Source organism: Ailuropoda melanoleuca, chromosome 7 (genome assembly GCF_002007445.2).
Source record: "Ailuropoda melanoleuca isolate Jingjing chromosome 7, ASM200744v2, whole genome shotgun sequence".
NCBI classification, from domain to species: domain Eukaryota; kingdom Metazoa; phylum Chordata; class Mammalia; order Carnivora; family Ursidae; genus Ailuropoda; species Ailuropoda melanoleuca.
In genome coordinates, this window is record NC_048224.1 from 67,108,123 (window position 1) to 67,126,746 (window position 18,624).

The 18,624-nt window shown below is 36.4% G+C and overlaps 1 protein-coding gene across 1 annotated transcript in view; it reads right to left on the bottom strand.

The window, feature by feature from the left end:
• LOC105239758 (phospholipid-transporting ATPase IB-like) overlaps positions 1-18,624 on the bottom strand; it is a 195,528-nt gene that overhangs the window by 70,222 nt on the left and 106,682 nt on the right. The window contains 3 exon segments of the mRNA XM_034663776.1: positions 3,876-4,059; positions 14,255-14,427; positions 18,085-18,149. Coding sequence (XP_034519667.1) covers positions 3,876-4,059; positions 14,255-14,427; positions 18,085-18,149 — 422 coding nt within the window.

Genomic DNA, 18,624 nt, shown 5'->3' on the forward strand with positions numbered 1-18,624 from the left:
GTCCACAATAGCCAAACTATGGAAAGAGCCCAGATGTCCATCGGCAGATGAATGGATAAAGAAGATGTGGTATGTGTGTGTGTGTGTGTGTGTGTGTATACACATACATACATATATATATATATATATACACATATATATACACACACAATAGAATTATGCAGCCATCAAAAAATGAAATCTTGCCATTTGCAATGATGTGGATGGAACTAGAAGGTATTATGCTAAGCAAAATAAGTCAATCAGAGAAAGGCAATTTTCATATGATCTCACTGATATGTGGAATTTAAGAAACAAGGCAGAAGATCATAGGGGAAGAGAGGAAAAAATGAAACAAGACAAAACCAGAGAGGGAGACAAAGCATAAGAGACTCTTAATCTCAGGAAACAAACTGAGGGTTGCTGGAGGGGAGGGGGGTTGGGGTATGGGGTGGTGTGATGGACATTGGGGAGGATATGTGTTGTGGTGAGCTCTGTGTGTTGTGTAAGACTGATGAATCACAGACCTGTACCCCTGAAACAAATAATACATTGTATGTTAATAAAAAAAAGAATAGAGAGCTGAGAAATATCCCACACTTATATGGTCAATTAATCTATAGCAAAGGAGGCAAGAATACACAATGGGGAAAAAGTCTCTTCAAAAAAGATGTTGGAAAAATTGGAAAGCTACATGCTAAAGAATGAAACTAGACTACTTTCTTACATAATACAGAAAATTAAACTCAAAATGAATTAATGACCTAAATGTGAGACCTGAAACCCAGGGCACTTGTGATGAACACACGGTGTTGTAGGCGATGAATCACTAAATTCTACACCTGAAACTAACATTACACTGTATGTTAACTAACCTGAATTTAAATAAAAACTTGAAAAAAGGAAAAAAAGGCAGCAATCTCCTGGACATTGACCTTAGCAACACTTTTCTAGATATATCTCCTCAGGCAAGGAAAACAAAAGCAAAAATAAACTATGGAGACTACATCAAAACAAAAATCTTTTACACAGCAAAGGAAACCATCAATGAAATGAAAAGGCAACCTACTGAGTGGGAGAAGACATTGAAAATGATATATTTGATAAGGGGTTAATATTCAAAATATATAATGAAGCTCTTCAACTGAGCACCCAAAAACCATCAATAATCCAATTTAAGGGGGGAGATGGGTTTAAGAGGTGATAGGGATTAGGGAATGCACTTGTGATGAACACCTAGTATTGTATGAAGTGCTGAATCACTCCAGTGTACACCTGAGACTAATATTGTACTGTAGGTTAACTACCTGGAATTTAAATAAAAACCTTAAAAAATGGGGAGAGGACATGAATATTTTTCCAAAGAAGATACACACATGAAAAGATTCTCAACATCACCAATCACCTAATTTGCACCAAACATCACCTATTGGCAGGGAAATGCAAATCAAAACCACAATGAGATATCATCTCACACTTGTCAGAATGGCTAGAATCGAAAAGACAAGAAATAGTGGGTGTTGGTGAGGCTGTGGAGAAAAATGAACCCTCATGCACTTTGCTGGGAATACAAACTGGTGCAGCCACTGAGGAAAATATGGAGCATGGAGGTTCCTCAAAATATTAAAAATTCAAATAATCTTATAATTCCACTACTGTGTATTTACACAAAGAAAACAAAAACACGAACTTGAGAAGATATATATGCACTTTTATGTTCACTGAAGCATTACTGACAATAGCCAAGATATGGAAGCAACCTCAGTGTCCATTAATAGATGAATGGATAAAGAAGATGTAGGGTGTGTGTGTGTGTGTGTGTGTGTGTGTGTGTGTGTGTGTAATGGAATATTAGCCATAAAAAAGAATGAAATCTTGCCTGTTGTGACAACACGAATGGACCTAGTAGGTATTGTGCTCAGTAAGGAGAGTCCAACAGAAAAAGATAAATACCATTTAATTTCACTTATAATGTGGAATCTAAAAAATCCATACAAACTAAGAAAAACCGGAAATATTTCCCTGGATTCCCAGGACACCTGATACTGGCCACTGGCTTGGTGTGTCTACAGTGTTTAATAGTTCAAGGCTTATGTCACATAAATTGCTGAGATCACTGGAAGTATGTATCCCAATAGCGTGTAGCAGTTTAAGACAGGATTAGGCGAATTTAGTGTGGTCATTTGCTTATTTACAGACACAGGTGCTTTGATCATAGTTTACTGACACTTTCCCCAACCCAGATACTCTAGTACATAGGAGCCCGAGTTTTCCCTGCTATAAAACCAGAACACTTAATCTATGAGTAAGAAGAAGGGTCTCAGAATGGATCTAATTCGAACACTGGGGTAATATGCTCTTCATCTATGTTATAGAATCCTAGGAATCCATTTTGTTACCACTCCAGTTACAGGCATCTGTTTAGCTGTGGACAGGGTACTAAATCATCTAGCCCCTCAGAAACAGCCCCAGCAAGGATGACCTACTCGGAGTATGGGATTATTCCTAGGGAAAGTTCAAGAATTACAGGTGGTTCCCGAATTCAGCAAGATTAAAAAGCGTTATTGTTAGTTGCTCAACTGTGATGAAAATATTAGATCCATTAAAAGCTAATCTTAAATTATTGATTAAAATATTATATTCTTCAAAAGTCAAAATATTAATTCGTAGAAGGAGGACATGTTCTTGTTAAACAACCTAGGATATGACATAAATATACAGAGGCTGTAAATCACAGACCACACACACTACTTAAATGACTTTCAATAAATGGCACAGCTACTGTGGAAGGCAGTTTGGCAGTTTCTTACAAAACTATACATACTTTTATACTTTACTATATGATACAGCAATTACACCCCTTGGTATAAGTCCAAAGGAGTTGAAAACTTATGTCCACACACACACACACACACAAAAAACCCTGCACATGGACATTTATAGCAGCTTTTTAAATAATTGCCCAAACTTGGAAATAACCAAGATGTTTTTCAGTAAGTGAATGGATAAAGTATTGTACATCCATTAAGTGGAATATTATTCATCACTAAATAGAAATGAGCTCTTAAGCCATGAAAGACATGGCAGACACTTCAATGCATATTACTAAGTGAAAGAAGCCCATTTGAAAATGCTACATACTATATGAATATGAAAGGCAAAACCATGGAGATAGTACAAAAATCAGTGGTTGCCAAGGGTTTGTATGTGGAGAGAATGTTGAATAGACAGAGTGCAGGGGATTTTTAAGGCTGTAAAACTACTCTGTATGATACTGTGATGATGGATACTTGTCATTATGCATTTCTCCAAACCCATAGAATGTACAACATCAAGAGTGAGCCCTAACATTGACTCTGGACTTTGGGTAATGATGATGATGTGTCAATATAGGTTCCTCAGTTATTACAAATATACAGCTCTGGTAGGGGATGTTGATGATGGGGGAGTCTGTGAGGGAAGGCAGGGAATATATGGGAACTCTATATTTTCTGCTCAATTTTGTTGTGAAGCTATAATTGCTCTAAAATATACAACCTACTTTTTTAAATGCCTGCCAAGAGGCAATGCCTACTTTAAAAAAGCAGAAATAGGTACACTATAAGTCTTTAAGAAATCTTCTTTGAGAGACACCACAAAGCAAAGCATACATTACAGATTGAAGAGATGGGGAATTTAAAGATTCTATTAGCAGAGCTATAGATTCTTGGTGGCATCAGTATGACCAACTCCCTAACTGCTCAAGGAAAACTTTTTTTGCTGCAAAGTTCATGAGGACAAAACTAAAGAAAACGCCAAATGTGCTGGTAGTTTTATATGAAAAGCAGCTTAAAGAGTGGGGTAGGCCTCAGGGATGGACTTGAGATACTCAACACTCTCATGACCACACTACTGACCTGTGCAATGGCATAATCCGAGTTGTTGGTGGCCAGCATGCCCTCATTCCCACTGATTCCCACACCCACGTGGGCCATCTGGATCATCCCAACATCATTGGCACCATCCCCAATGGCAAGAGTAATGGCCCCTACATGCTTCTTAACCAGGTCCACTATTTCTGCCTTCTGGAAGGGAGATAACCTGAAAAAGAAGACCGAAACCACCATTTTTTAGTGTTTTGTTTTTGTTCACCTTGTTCTAAAAGCCTTTAACAGAGTCAACAATAATCTACACATAGCCACCTTTAAGTGGCAGTTACTGGAAAATTTCCCAATTCATTAATTAAGCTTTTTACATATATAAAAATGTTGCACAACCAATCTAAAAAGAAACAAATGAATAAACAAAAAGCAGAATCAGAACTGTACATACAAAGAACAAACTGATGGCTGCTGGGGGGAAGGGGATGGAGGGACTTGCAAAATGGGTAAAGAGGACTTGGAGATACAGGCTTCCAGTTATGGAGTGAATAAGTCATGCGGATAAAAGGTACAGCGTAGGGAATATAGTTAGTGGTACTGTAATAGTGTTGTATGGTGACAGAGGGGAGCTATACTTGTGAGCATAGCATAACATTTAGAGATCTCCAATCACTGTGTTGCACTCCTGAAACTAATGTAACATTGTGTGTCAACTATACTCAATTTTTTAAAAAAGTTCCCTCCCATCCTCACCCAAAATAAAAAGAAAAGCAAAGAAACCACACAGTAATTTCTTTAACATCCCAAAAGAAATACACAGTATTTCTCCAGGTTACATGGAGATAAACTCTTCAGTTTGCCTTTCTCCCCGTCACTCCCTCTTGTCTAACACTGGCCTACTATATTAATTTATATCATCTACCTAAAGGAGAGCAAGAAGTGAAGATTTCTGAAACTATATGAAGGCATTTACCCAAAAGATAGCCTGTAGACTAGCCTATGAAAATCAAACTAACCTCAAGTGAACTTGAAAAATAAAAGGAGATATAAAAACATGAAGGTATCAGTCAGAAGAGTCTGCGGTAAGAACAACAAACGATAGTGAAGTGACATAACAACAAATGTTTGTTTCTTTCCATGGTATGTGTCCAACATAGATTAGGATACTTTTTTTCCCCTCAGATAAGCTACAAAAGCAAATTTAGTATTCTTTTTTCCCCTCAGATAAGCTACAAAAGCAAATTTAGTATTCTTAAAATATTTCAGGCTAGTAGACCCTGTCTACCCAAAACACTTACAGATACACCAAGGAATAAGAAGAAAAAATTTTATCTCTTATTCATCACTTATGCATTCATTCACTAAATGAATCGGATACACACCTCTATCCAAAACAATAAGAGACACACAAAGGTTTTATTTTCCAGTAATCAAATGATCATCCTCTTCCCACAAAACAGCTCCTAAAAACTAATTTAAATTTAAACCTTTCAAATTTTAGGTGAGATTATTAAAAACTGAGGAGATAGGTTTCCTTGACTAGAACACACTCCAAATTTAAAGACAGAAGCACAGATGGAAAAACTTTTGTTTCATAATGAAGAAAATACAATGAATTAACATGACGACTTTGTCATTAGAGTATGAAAAGGTACTGAAGTAGAGGATGTTCCAGGAACCATTTGTAAGTTTTGTTTCCATCAAGAGAGGATGGTGGTTTTGCTGGAGCGGCAACAATGATAATAACCTCACCATTTAGTCTGGCAACTACCTTTATATCTTAATTCTTTTTTTTAAAGATTTTTTATTTATTTGACAGTGAGAGAGGGAACACAAGCAGGGGGAGTGGGAGAAGAAGAAGCAGGCTCCCAGCAGAGGAGCCTGATGTGGGGCTCGATCCCCAGGACCCTGGGATCACGCCCTGAGCTGAAGGTAGAGGCTTAACGACTGAGCCACCCAGGCACCCCCTTTATATCTTAATTCTATTCTCTGGGCCAACCAAGTTCTCCAAAATATGAGAACACTCAGGGGCCCACTAAACCTTCTGCTCCCCTTGCTAAACATCATTTTGTCCTTCAGTCCTTTGGTAATGTGGTTCTGGGCCTTTCACCAAAGCTCCAAGTCAGTTCTGACCAGTTAAGAATAGAACTGGATCATCACTATTCTGATTTGGGGTCCTCCCCTACCCATATATGAAAATAAATCATAAAATAATAGTAGTCTTTTAATAACCATCTGTTAATTGAGCTCCAGTCAATAAAACACTTTAGGTCATGTGTCCATATATGGGCATTAAGCCAAATTTCCCTAATCCTGAAATTTTAGGGTTATATCCAATTGATGGTATTTACATTCATGTCTCGCCAAGTTCATCTTTTCATTCTATTGGCCAAGACAACATAGAAGTCCCATAGCCATCTATTCACAAAAATTGAAAGGGAAGATGTCTACTCAGGATCGGAAGAAAGTCAGTATGCTGTTTCAGAGCACAAAAGTGATAAGAAAACACAGCCCTAGNTAGAGGATGTTCCAGGAACCATTTGTAAGTTTTGTTTCCATCAAGAGAGGATGGTGGTTTTGCTGGAGCGGCGACAATGATAATAACCTCACCATTTAGTCTGGCAACTACCTTTATATCTTAATTCTTTTTTTTAAAAGATTTTTTATTTATTTGACAGAGAGAGAGACAGCCAGTGAGAGAGGGAACACAAGCAGGGGGAGTGGGAGAAGAAGAAGCAGGCTCCCAGCAGAGGAGCCTGATGTGGGGCTCGATCCCAGGACCCTGGGATCACGCCCTGAGCTGAAGGTAGAGGCTTAACGACTGAGCCACCCAGGCACCCCCTTTATATCTTAATTCTATTCTCTGGGCCAACCAAGTTCTCCAAAATATGAGAACACTCAGGGGCCCACTAAACCTTCTGCTCCCCTTGCTAAACATCATTTTGTCCTTCAGTCCTTTGGTAATGTGGTTCTGGGCCTTTCACCAAAGCTCCAAGTCAGTTCTGACCAGTTAAGAATAGAACTGGATCATCACTATTCTGATTTGGGGTCCTCCCCTACCCATATATGAAAATAAATCATAAAATAATAGTAGTCTTTTAATAACCATCTGTTAATTGAGCTCCAGTCAATAAAACACTTTAGGTCATGTGTCCATATATGGGCATTAAGCCAAATTTCCCTAATCCTGAAATTTTAGGGTTATATCCAATTGATGGTATTTACATTCATGTCTCTCCAAGTTCATCTTTTCATTCTATTGGCCAAGACAACATAGAAGTCCCATAGCCATCTATTCACAAAAATTGAAAGGGAAGATGTCAACTCAGGATCGGAAAAAAGTCAGTATGCTGTTTCAGAGCACAAAAGTGATAAGAAAACACAGCCCTAAAACACAGGTTTAGGAATTCAAAACAATCATTGAATAGTTAATTTCTACTCTTCTCATCCGAATGGACATTTTTACTTTCCAAAAATAGTATTTCACCTGTCAACTCTCATTGTGACTTTTAATCTATAACATGGAACCAAATAACAAATTCAACAATAGTTTAGAGAGAACACATAATAGATTACAAATTATAAAACTAAGTAACATTTGACTCGAGTCATATTTGACTTAATTAAAAAATTGCAGTACCTTTATCATCTATTTTCATGGATTAAAAATATACAAAGATAAGTATNTTCTATTCTCTGGGCCAACCAAGTTCTCCAAAATATGAGAACACTCAGGGGCCCACTAAACCTTCTGCTCCCCTTGCTAAACATCATTTTGTCCTTCAGTCCTTTGGTAATGTGGTTCTGGGCCTTTCACCAAAGCTCCAAGTCAGTTCTGACCAGTTAAGAATAGAACTGGATCATCACTATTCTGATTTGGGGTCCTCCCCTACCCATATATGAAAATAAATCATAAAATAATAGTAGTCTTTTAATAACCATCTGTTAATTGAGCTCCAGTCAATAAAACACTTTAGGTCATGTGTCCATATATGGGCATTAAGCCAAATTTCCCTAATCCTGAAATTTTAGGGTTATATCCAATTGATGGTATTTACATTCATGTCTCTCCAAGTTCATCTTTTCATTCTATTGGCCAAGACAACATAGAAGTCCCATAGCCATCTATTCACAAAAATTGAAAGGGAAGATGTCAACTCAGGATCGGAAAAAAGTCAGTATGCTGTTTCAGAGCACAAAAGTGATAAGAAAACACAGCCCTAGAACACAGGTTTAGGAATTCAAAACAATCATTGAATAGTTAATTTCTACTCTTCTCATCCGAATGGACATTTTTACTTTCCAAAAATAGTATTTCACCTGTCAACTCTCATTGTGACTTTTAATCTATAACATGGAACCAAATAACAAATTCAACAATAATTTAGAAAGAACACATAATAGATTACAAATTATAAAACTAAGTCACATTTGACTCGAGTCATATTTGACTTAATTAAAAAATTGCAGTACTTTTATCATCTATTTTCATGGATTAAAAATATACAAAGATAAGTNAGTGCCGTCCATGTTGCAGCAAATGTTGAGAATTTGTTCTTTCTGATAGCTGAGTAATATTCCATGTATATATGGACCGCAGCTTCTTAATCCAGTCATCTGTTGAAGGGCATCTCAGCTCCTTCCACGATTTAGCTATTGTGGACAATGCTGCTATGAATATTGGGGTGCATATGGCCCTTCTCTTCACTACGTCTGTATCTTTGGGGTAAAGCCCCAGTAGTGCAATGGCTGGGTCATAGGGTAGCTCAATTTTTAACTTTTTAAGGGACCTCCACACACTGTTTTCCAGAGTGGCTGTACCAACTTGCAGTCCCACCAACAATGTAGGAGGGATCCCCTCCTAAACTTTTTATTTCTAAATGACATTCAGTAAGCAAATTGTTGGCCAAATTTTTAAGAAAACTTTCTATACTTGTTAATGGTATATAAGGACAATTGGACAATTTCAACAAGAAAACAAATGTAGAACTGGAAAAAACTAAAAACAAATATTTCAGCTCACCAGAAAATGACCAAAGGTGGAAAAGAACTTGATCCATGTTTATTCATGAAAAGATGTTACTGTATCAGGTAAGTGCAGCAAGTCTGTGACCCTCTTTCCCGGAGATGTTCATATTCCCTTGACCTGGGAGTGGGACAAGAATCTGCAGATTTACTATCTGGACATGGTGGATATGGTTTGGAGCAGATAATGAGCACCCACATCTTTACCAACTGGGGTAGCTCTCTTAGTTCAGGGAGGGCAGAAAATCAGCTAGAAATTTAATGGGGAGATTTTTGCCACAAAAGAATCATGGGAGGGTTGAGATAATAAACTTTCCAAATATTCCAGACAGCCCACTAAATTAAGGCTATGCAAGGAAGAGCCCAGAGAGATTTGCAACTTGTTATACCTCTGAAAGAAATGCTCCAATCACATACAGCCCTGACAGCAGAAGTAGAAGTCTTAGGGTTTGAATTGATGAGGCACAAACTTGCCCAAGTAATTGAGTAATGACTAAACTCTGCAGGCACAGGAGAAACATCTGGGAAGGCAGGCTTAAAAAAAAAAACAAAAAACAAAAAACCCAAAACCCAAAAACAACAGCTAAGGTAAAATATCAGTAACTGCAAATGAAGAGGCAAACAGATTTCACAGCCCAGGCAAGTTATTAAAACACTGAACCAATAAAATGCAGAAGAATAAATTAGAATCCAGATATACTGCAGTGTATTTTTCCACAACATCCACATTTACTCAAAACAAAACAAAATCACTAGATGCACCAAGGAACTTGAGAGCATTTGTTTCCACACACAGTGAAAAAAGCAGTCAATAGAAGCTGACTGAGACCCGATGTAGGATTTAGCAGACAAAGACTTCAAAGCAGCATTATAAATATGTTCATAGAATTAAAATAAAATACGTTCAAAGAATCAAACAAAATTGTAACCATTATGAGTCAACAAACAACATACCCCAACAGAAGAATGGAAACTATTGAAAAATAAAAATTCTAGGGATGAAATGAAAAAGATACTTCATGAACTTAATATCAGATCTGAGATAGTAGAAGGAATCAGTAAATTTGAAGTTACATCAATAGAAAATATGCAATACAAAAAGAAAGGGGGGGAAATTAAAGAAAAATGCAGTGGCAGTGCCACAGGTCTACAGTCAATATCAAGCATTCACTCATGTATATGATTGGAGTCCCAAAGTAAAGGGAACCAAATTAGAAAGAAAGAAAAAAAAACACCTTGAAAAAATAATGATTGAGACTTTCTAATCTAGTAAAATCAAAACAAAACATGAATTTAGGGATCCCCTGAATTTAAAGTAGAACAAATATAATAAGAACCACATATAGAGGGGCGCCTGGGTGGCACAGCGGTTAAGCGTCTGCCTTCGGCTCAGGGCGTCATCCCGGCGTTATGGGATCGAGCCCCACATCAGGCTCTTCTGCTATGAGCCTGCTTCTTCCTCTCCCACTCCCATGCTTGTGTTCCCTCTCTCGCTGGCTGTCTCTATCTCTGTCAAATAAATAAATAAAATCTTTAAAAAAAAAAAAAAGAACCACATATAGAGCCAACATAGCCAAACAACCGAAACCAAATAACAAAGAGAAAATCTGGAAAGTAGGAAGAGGAAAATGATACATCACATACAGGGTAACGACAGTGTAAACTTCTCATCAGAAACAAGGGAGCCAGAAGAAAACAGAATGACAAAGTACCAAGGGGAAAAAAAATAAACCTAGTATTTTCTTTGAAAATAGCTTCAAGTTAGAAATCAGAAAGCAGAGAAAGGGACATAGGAAATACCCAAATGTGTGAGAATTAAATAACACACTTTTAAATATCCCATACAATAAAAAAGAAATCAAGAGAAATGAGAAAATACTGTACTTTGAACTGAATGCTAATAAAAACACAACATATCAAAATTTGTGAAATGTAGTTAAATCAGTGCTTAAAGATTTATGGCTTGAAATGTTTATAGTAGAAAAGAAAAAAACTTAAAATCAATGATGAAAGTCTCTACNATGACAAAGTACCAAGGGGAAAAAAAATAAACCTAGTATTTTCTTTGAAAATAGCTTCAAGTTAGAAATCAGAAAGCAGAGAAAGGGACATAGGAAATACCCAAATGTGTGAGAATTAAATAACACACTTTTAAATATCCCATACAATAAAAAAGAAATCAAGAGAAATGAGAAAATACTGTACTTTGAACTGAATGCTAATAAAAACACAACATATCAAAATTTGTGAAATGTAGTTAAATCAGTGCTTAAAGATTTATGGCTTGAAATGTTTATAGTAGAAAAGAAAAAAACTTAAAATCAATGATGAAAGTCTCTACCTTAAGTTATGAGAAAAAGAAAAAGAAATTCAATCCAAAGTAAGGTAAAAGTAGAAAACAATACAGATAAACATGTATTATATGTGAGAATATCATATCACTATATAACATGCATATATTTTATAATATTAATTTATAATAATAGTACATAAACATTATAAATATGATATATATCAGAACATAATAAAAACTGAACAAACCATGGAGTTGGCCTTTTGAAAATATCAGCAAAATTGGTAAAGCCCTAACTAGACTGATCAAAGAAAAAAAGAGTAAATTATTCATATGAAGAAGGAAAAAAGGAACACCACCATATATCACATAAAAGTAACAAATAGGGGCGCCTGGGTGGCACAGTGGTTAAGTGTCTGCCTTCGGCTCAGGGCGTGATCCCGGCATTATGGGATCGAGCCCCACATCAGGCTCCTCCGCTATGAGCCAGCTTCTTCCTCTCCCACTCCCCCTGCTTGTGTTCCCTCTCTCACTGGCTGTCTCTCTCTCTGTCAAATAAATAAATAAAATCTTCAAAAAAAAAAGTAACAAATAAAGGAATATTGTGAAAAACTTTATGCCAACATATTTGACAACTAGATCAAATGGATAAATTCCTTGAAAGACACAAATCACAAACCTAACTGAAGAAGCACTAGAAAATATTTGCTAAATAAATTGAATTATTCATTAAGACCTTCCCACAAAGTCAGATCCAGATGGCATCAACAGAGAAGTCTATCAAACATTTTAGGAAGAAATAATACCAATACTACAGAAAATGTAGAAAACCGAGGATAAAGAATCACCTCCAAATCAGTTTATCAGGACAGAATTATCCTGAAACCAAAGCCATTCAATAACTTGAAATAAAACCACAAATACCCTTCATGAATATAGACCAAAAATGTTTAATGAAATTTTAGTAGAATATATAGAAAAATGATAGGTGCCTGGGTGGCTCAGTAGGTTAAGCGTCTGCCCTTTGGCTCAGGTCACCTTCTCAGGGCCCTGGGATTGAGCCTGGCATCAGGCTCCCTGCTCAGCAGTGAGTCTGCTTCTCCCTCTATCTCTGCCCCTCCACGTGCTTGTGCTTGCCCTTGCCCTTTCTCTCTCTGTCTTGCTCTCACTCTAAATCTCAAATAAATAAATAAAATCTTTTTTAGAAAAAAGAAAAACAGTAAAATTGTCATAAAATTTTGAAGCCATGAAGAATGTTAGAGACAGACTCTACTCTCCTTCCCTACCACCACTCCCTTTGTAAGTTACAGTTTCTGCCAGTTCCATACCAAATTGTTTTCATCAGTTTAGGATATAGCTCAGTCAACAGACTTCAATTTTGTACTCATTTATGTTTACTGTTCATCTAATGGGACACTTGAAGGGACAAAGTGACTAAGTGGAGAAACTAAGGCAATGAACAACTTAAACATGGATAATTGAGAGTTGCTATCATGGTTGGCCCATGAGTGACCCCTGTAGAAACTGGACAGGGAGGAGAGTGAGGTCAAGTTGGACATTTCCCTGCTCCTCCCTGCCATGTCTTCTCCACATGGCTGTGTCTGTCTACCACAGCTCAAGGCTCCTCTAGAGGCAGTCCACTCTGCCGGGCTCTCCTTGCAAATAGAGTGACTACTCTCCTCCTCCAATCCCTTTGGACCTAGGGGTATATCATCTCTTTCCACTGTTACCAGCATGTATATAATTCCCGTGTTTTCATCTTGGGCTCCTGACAGCAAGTATCGTTCAGAGCCAAACATGATGTCCCATTTGCTGAGATTTCTGGGAGAAAGCACATGTGAATCTTCCTCTGGATGCAATCATATGAGGTTATGAAGCTTGGGTCTCTCAACCCCCAACTTGTTGCCAAAAGGGGTTCTGGCCTGGGGATAAAGACTGCACCAGGTGAATCAAAAGGGAGACACCTGCATCAAAGGGAGAACTCTACATCAAACCACAGGTAAAGCCAGACTTAAGAAAAAACCACCAATAGTTGGTTTGCCTGCCAACTGCTGGAATACCAATCCTTTGTGGCAAAATTAGTCCCTGTGTTCTCTCCTTCTCTCTGCATCTTCAGTATGTCCTTTCATTGCTTCCTCCAGCATGAGTAGGAAGTTTGGGCAGAGACAAAGTGAGCATTCCTTAAAATATTGTTTTGATGCAAAATTAAAACTGGTCAATTAAATCTAAATAGTTAAAAGAAACAAATAACTTTGGTGAATTGACTATTGATGAATTTTCTTGCTTCCATTGAAGTCAGCTTTACCTACAGAATTTTCAATTATGTGAGTTAATAAATTCCCTTTTTTGTCCAAGCTGGATTTGAATTCAGCTTTCCATTATTTTTATCAGTTCTGACTGATGGGAGTCTAGATCACAAAGAATCCTAAAGGCTAAACTACAGTCATGACAAGTGAGAGTGAAGAACAGAAGGTGCTGAATTTTTGTAGTGGCTGCTGAACGAATGTGAACACAGAGAGACATCTAAGGGAAACATCTGAAGCATATAGGGAACCCAACTGATTGAGGAGCAAATCTATATTAATACTTAAAAGTTCAAAGCATCACGATGTTTTAATAATTGGCCCATTTAATCTTTTTATTCAGGAGCAAGGAACAACTATTCTGTACCAAGTTTCATTATTTTGTTAGTTCCACCCATTTTTGTTGTACATGATTTGCCTTTTTAAATTGATGTTTTGACTTGCACTAATACTGATAATTTCATTTTCCTCTAGACGTCAGTGTTTTTTTTTTTTTTTCAGGTTTGCCCCTCACTATAAAAAAAAGGGATTTTGTTCTTACTGAAGACATCTTTCATTTGGCCAACACATCACTAAATAATTTATCACTGAAAAACTATAATCTGCTTTCTAGTAACATCTTAAGCCTGACATTTAAAATTAAATTCAGACATCTTTCTTCAATTTGAGCATATATTTTACCAATAAGGAACTTTGTTTCTACAAAAACTTGTATTTACTTGTCCACATTTTCTTTATATGAACAGTGTTAAAGATAGCAGGGAGGGAAAAAAGAACAGTGACTATATCCTTACCTACAACATAATACTGCTCTACATGAGAGGGCCAAATTGAGGAAGCTCCTCTTAATTTCAGAACGGAGGGCATACTTCAATGTTTCACCATCAGTGATGAGGGCCAGGTCATTTTCTTTACCTATCCGGGTTCCGAGAGCTTCACAGTTCTGAGCAACTGCTTGTTTTGTTGCCTAAAACAAAGGTAGGGGAAAGGAATCACTTTATTTTTCTCATTTTAAATATAAATGAAAAGACTTTTTGAATCAAGATGGTAGACTGAGGCATATTTGTACTTCATTCTTCCCTTCAAATAGCTCACTGAATTTAAAAAGTAAAAAACATGAAGAGAAGATTGACATCATTGGTCATCAGTGAAATGCTAACTGAAACCACAATGAGATACTACTTCATATCCATTAGCATGACTAGAATCAAAAAGTCAGATAATAAGTGTTGATCAGGGTAGAGTAAACCCCAAAACTCCCATACACTGCTGTTGGGAATGCAAAATGGGGTAGCTACTTTGGAATAGTCTGACAGTTCCACAGATGGGTAAACATGAAGTTTACCCATGACCCAGCAATTCCACTCATACATATATATACCTAAGACAAGTGAAAACAAGTGTCTATGCAAAACTTGTATGTGAATGTTTATAGCAGCATTATTCACAATTGCATTCAAACACTTGAAATTTGATTTCACATTGTGTAGGAACTATGGTGTATTATATATATATATATATATATATATATATATCACATTAAACATTTCTACTTCTGCTTTTTCTACACAGCAGACTACATATCCCACCAATGATCTCAAGTGGCTGTAATTGTTTTGTTGCCCCCAAAATAATCTGACAAAATTGAAGTTTTCCTCCACTTTAATAATTCTTTTCACATTTCATTTGTTTAGAGAACACAAAACTTGGTGCTTTTCTAGTTAATATATTGTTTTCTATTTTACAGCTTCTTAGAACAAGTAAATGCTTGGAGCTAAAGCTATTAGTTTAATGTCTTATTTTTTTCTTCCACTCCTAAATTGTTTGCTTCTCTTTACCAGTCCTTCTGCTGCCAACGTTAATAGAAGTTAAAGGTAATACCTCCAACATGGCTCACTCTAGAACATGACTACCTGAGTCATTTGGCAACATTAATTATGTAAAATCCTGCAGCACATTATATGGGGAAATTGCATTATATGCTTCATATGTAAAGTAATTCTATCAGTAAGTAATGATTACTTAAGAATAATGAGTTTTGAAAATGACATAACTCTAAAGTTTACAGGAGCTTAAAACATAAGAGAAAATCTTAGAGAAACAATGTGTCAGGATCACTATGTAAATTACAATATGTAAGTGACATAGAGTTTTCCACAGTAAGCTTCACTAACAAGATTAGCTTCTGGAAAATTCTAACTCATTCATCTAATTACTTATGCAACCTCATTCCTCTCAAAAACTTGAATACTGTCCATTGTACAAACTTAAATTAAAGGTCAAAAGTTAGTCTAAGGCACTGAAATTTCAACAATGACATATAAAGAGCTTGGATTCACCACTGCCATCCTTATAGAAAAAAAGCTGAACAAAGTGAAAACCAACTTTTTTTGGACCCATCAGAGGTAGGTGAGATCACATGACAAACTGCCACCAGAAATCTGAAGAGACAAGTGAATACAGAGAATCACAGCTGAGCTCTGTTTAACTGGAGCGGAAGATACTACTAAAGTCACAAACTGGTAGGAACTCTTAATTTGTAATTTTGAGGAATTGATGTAGGCTGAATATGGGTTACCACAAAAGTGAGAAACTCCTTGGGTTGCAATCTTAACGGGTGAAGACTCACATCTTTGTGGATTTACTTCTAGAAACCTCACCAGGTTCTCATGGTGAAAAGCCAAGAAAAATTCCTCTCGTGGTTCAGGCAGGAGGAGGGAAAAAGTGACCATTTTGATATATGCCCAGAGCCTTCTCCATAATGAAAGCCTAGTCTCCAACATTAAAGACTTTACCAGAGTCTTATCCCACCTAAAGGGAAGAGTGTTTACACAATTCTAGCCCCCTCTAACCTCCCTGTCTCGCAAGGGGTAAAAAATGTTAAGAAACACTTATGAAGACACCAGGGCACAGGCTCACTAAAAGACTGAGATTTAATCATAAGAACACTTCTCTTCCCACACACCTTACCACACACCAATGGGGCCCCGGTATAGTAACAGTGCATTGCACATGAAAGAACTGTGAGGCATGGATCTATTTAAGGAAGAGTTCTTAGGGAAACCCAAAGACAACAAGGGGGAATAAACGAGGACACTAGAAGAATTTGGAGCTTCTCATGTGTATAGGAGCAGCAAACATTAAATACAGCCAGATTACCATAAAACTTCACATTACAGGCCTTTACCAGGATTTCTCTTCCATATTCATCATGTCCAGCTTTCAACAAAAATTACAAGACATGCTAAACGGCAAGAAAAAGCACTGTCTGAAGAGCTAAAGTAAGCATCGGAACCAGATTGAAAGATAACACAGATTTTTGAAGTATCAGACAGTGGATTTAAAATAAGCTATTATTAACATGTTAAGGACTCCAATGGAAAAATAGACAACATAAAAGAACAAATGTGAAAGATAAGCAGAGAGATGGAAACACTTAAGAAGGAATAAAAATGAAATTCTAGAAATTAAAAAAAAACACACTGTAACAGAAATGAAGAATGCCTTTATTGGGCCTAACAATAGACTTCACAAAGTCTAAAAATTAATGAGCTTGAAGATATATCAACAGAAATTTCCCAAACTGAAATATAAAGGAAAAAAAGAATTAGAAAAAAAAACCAGAATGGAATACTCAAGAATGGTGGGACAATTTAAAAGGTCTAACATACAGCTAATTGGAATATCAGAAGGAGAAGAGAAAGAGAACAGAACAGAAAGAAAATTTTAAGTATGAATGACTAAGAATGTTCCCAAACTAATGGCAAACACATAACTACAGACCCAGGAAACTTAGAAAACACCAAGCAGGATAAATATCAAGATATTTATATCTATGTATATCATATTCAAACCACAAAATCAAAGGCAAAGAAGAAATGTTGAAAGAAGCCAAAGGGAAGAATAAAGTAAGAAATAGCAAGTTTCTCATCAGAAACCATACAGTTGAGAAAAAAGTGTTAAAGTAAGACCTAGCATTCTATATCCAGTGTTAATTATCCTTCAAATGTGAAAGAGAAATAAAGATTTTTCTTAGACAAAAACTGAGGAAATTCAATGCCAGCTGATCTGCCCCATAAGAAGTATTTTTAAAGTTTTTCATGGAGAAAAATTATGATATGTGTTGGAAACTCAGATCTACATTTTAAAAAAGAAGACTGAAAAGGAATAGATGCAATCTATTTAAATTTTTTTAAATGATAAGAAAATTACACAGTAAAAAATATTTAACAGAAAATAAATGGCTGTAGCCATTTTAATATTTAAGGGCAAGGAAGTTCAATATTAGATCACAAAATTCTTTCATTCCTTCAATGTAAATGCCACCTATCTACTTAAATTTTTGAAAAGACTGCTATTTGCACATATTCTCTCTCTCTCTCTCTCTTTTTTTTTTTGCATTTTTAAAATTAATGATCTGAGTGCTGGATTCAGTATGATGCCAGAAGCAGGGGTGATAAAGGACTAGCCTATGACTGAGGCAAGAAGTGAGGACCAGAGGTAATGTTCTAATGGACTGGAGTGGGAGTTCAAGGTAACTTATGTAGATTTTAAGGTGTGGGGGAACACTCAAGTAACAAGTTGGTTACACTCATATTAAATCAAATTTTTAAAAATCACTTACCTCAAATGAGTTTGCATTCAATTGAATATGAGGCATGTGAGCTGATATCAGTTTACAGGAATATGCTACCAAGAGAGAAATAAAGATGTCACATATTTGAAGACTCAATGTCTTCTGTAAGTTCATTTTTTAAAATAAGAAATCTATTTATATTCTTTCTTCATCATACTCTCTGCTTTATGACTAGGTCAAAGCCTAGTAGGTCATCACAAATACTGAGCAACAGGTTGTAGATGGAAAAAATTGAAACCCTGTTTCATTTTAATCTTAATTGGCAACCTAATTAGAAATGGCTGGGAAGGTGCATATAACTAATGGCTAAATCTGTACTTTTAAGTGTCTGTGGATTTTTATTTTTATTATGTTTATATGATGTGAGATTCAGTTCATGCTTTATAACAATTCCAAGTCCTGAGGAAGCCAAGTTCTGTCGTATCAAGCTGCTATATCAACAGTATTATGCCCACTGTACCAACAAAATCCTAGGTATGATTAAAGGAGATAAATTCACCCAATGCTTATAATAATGTTCAACGTGAT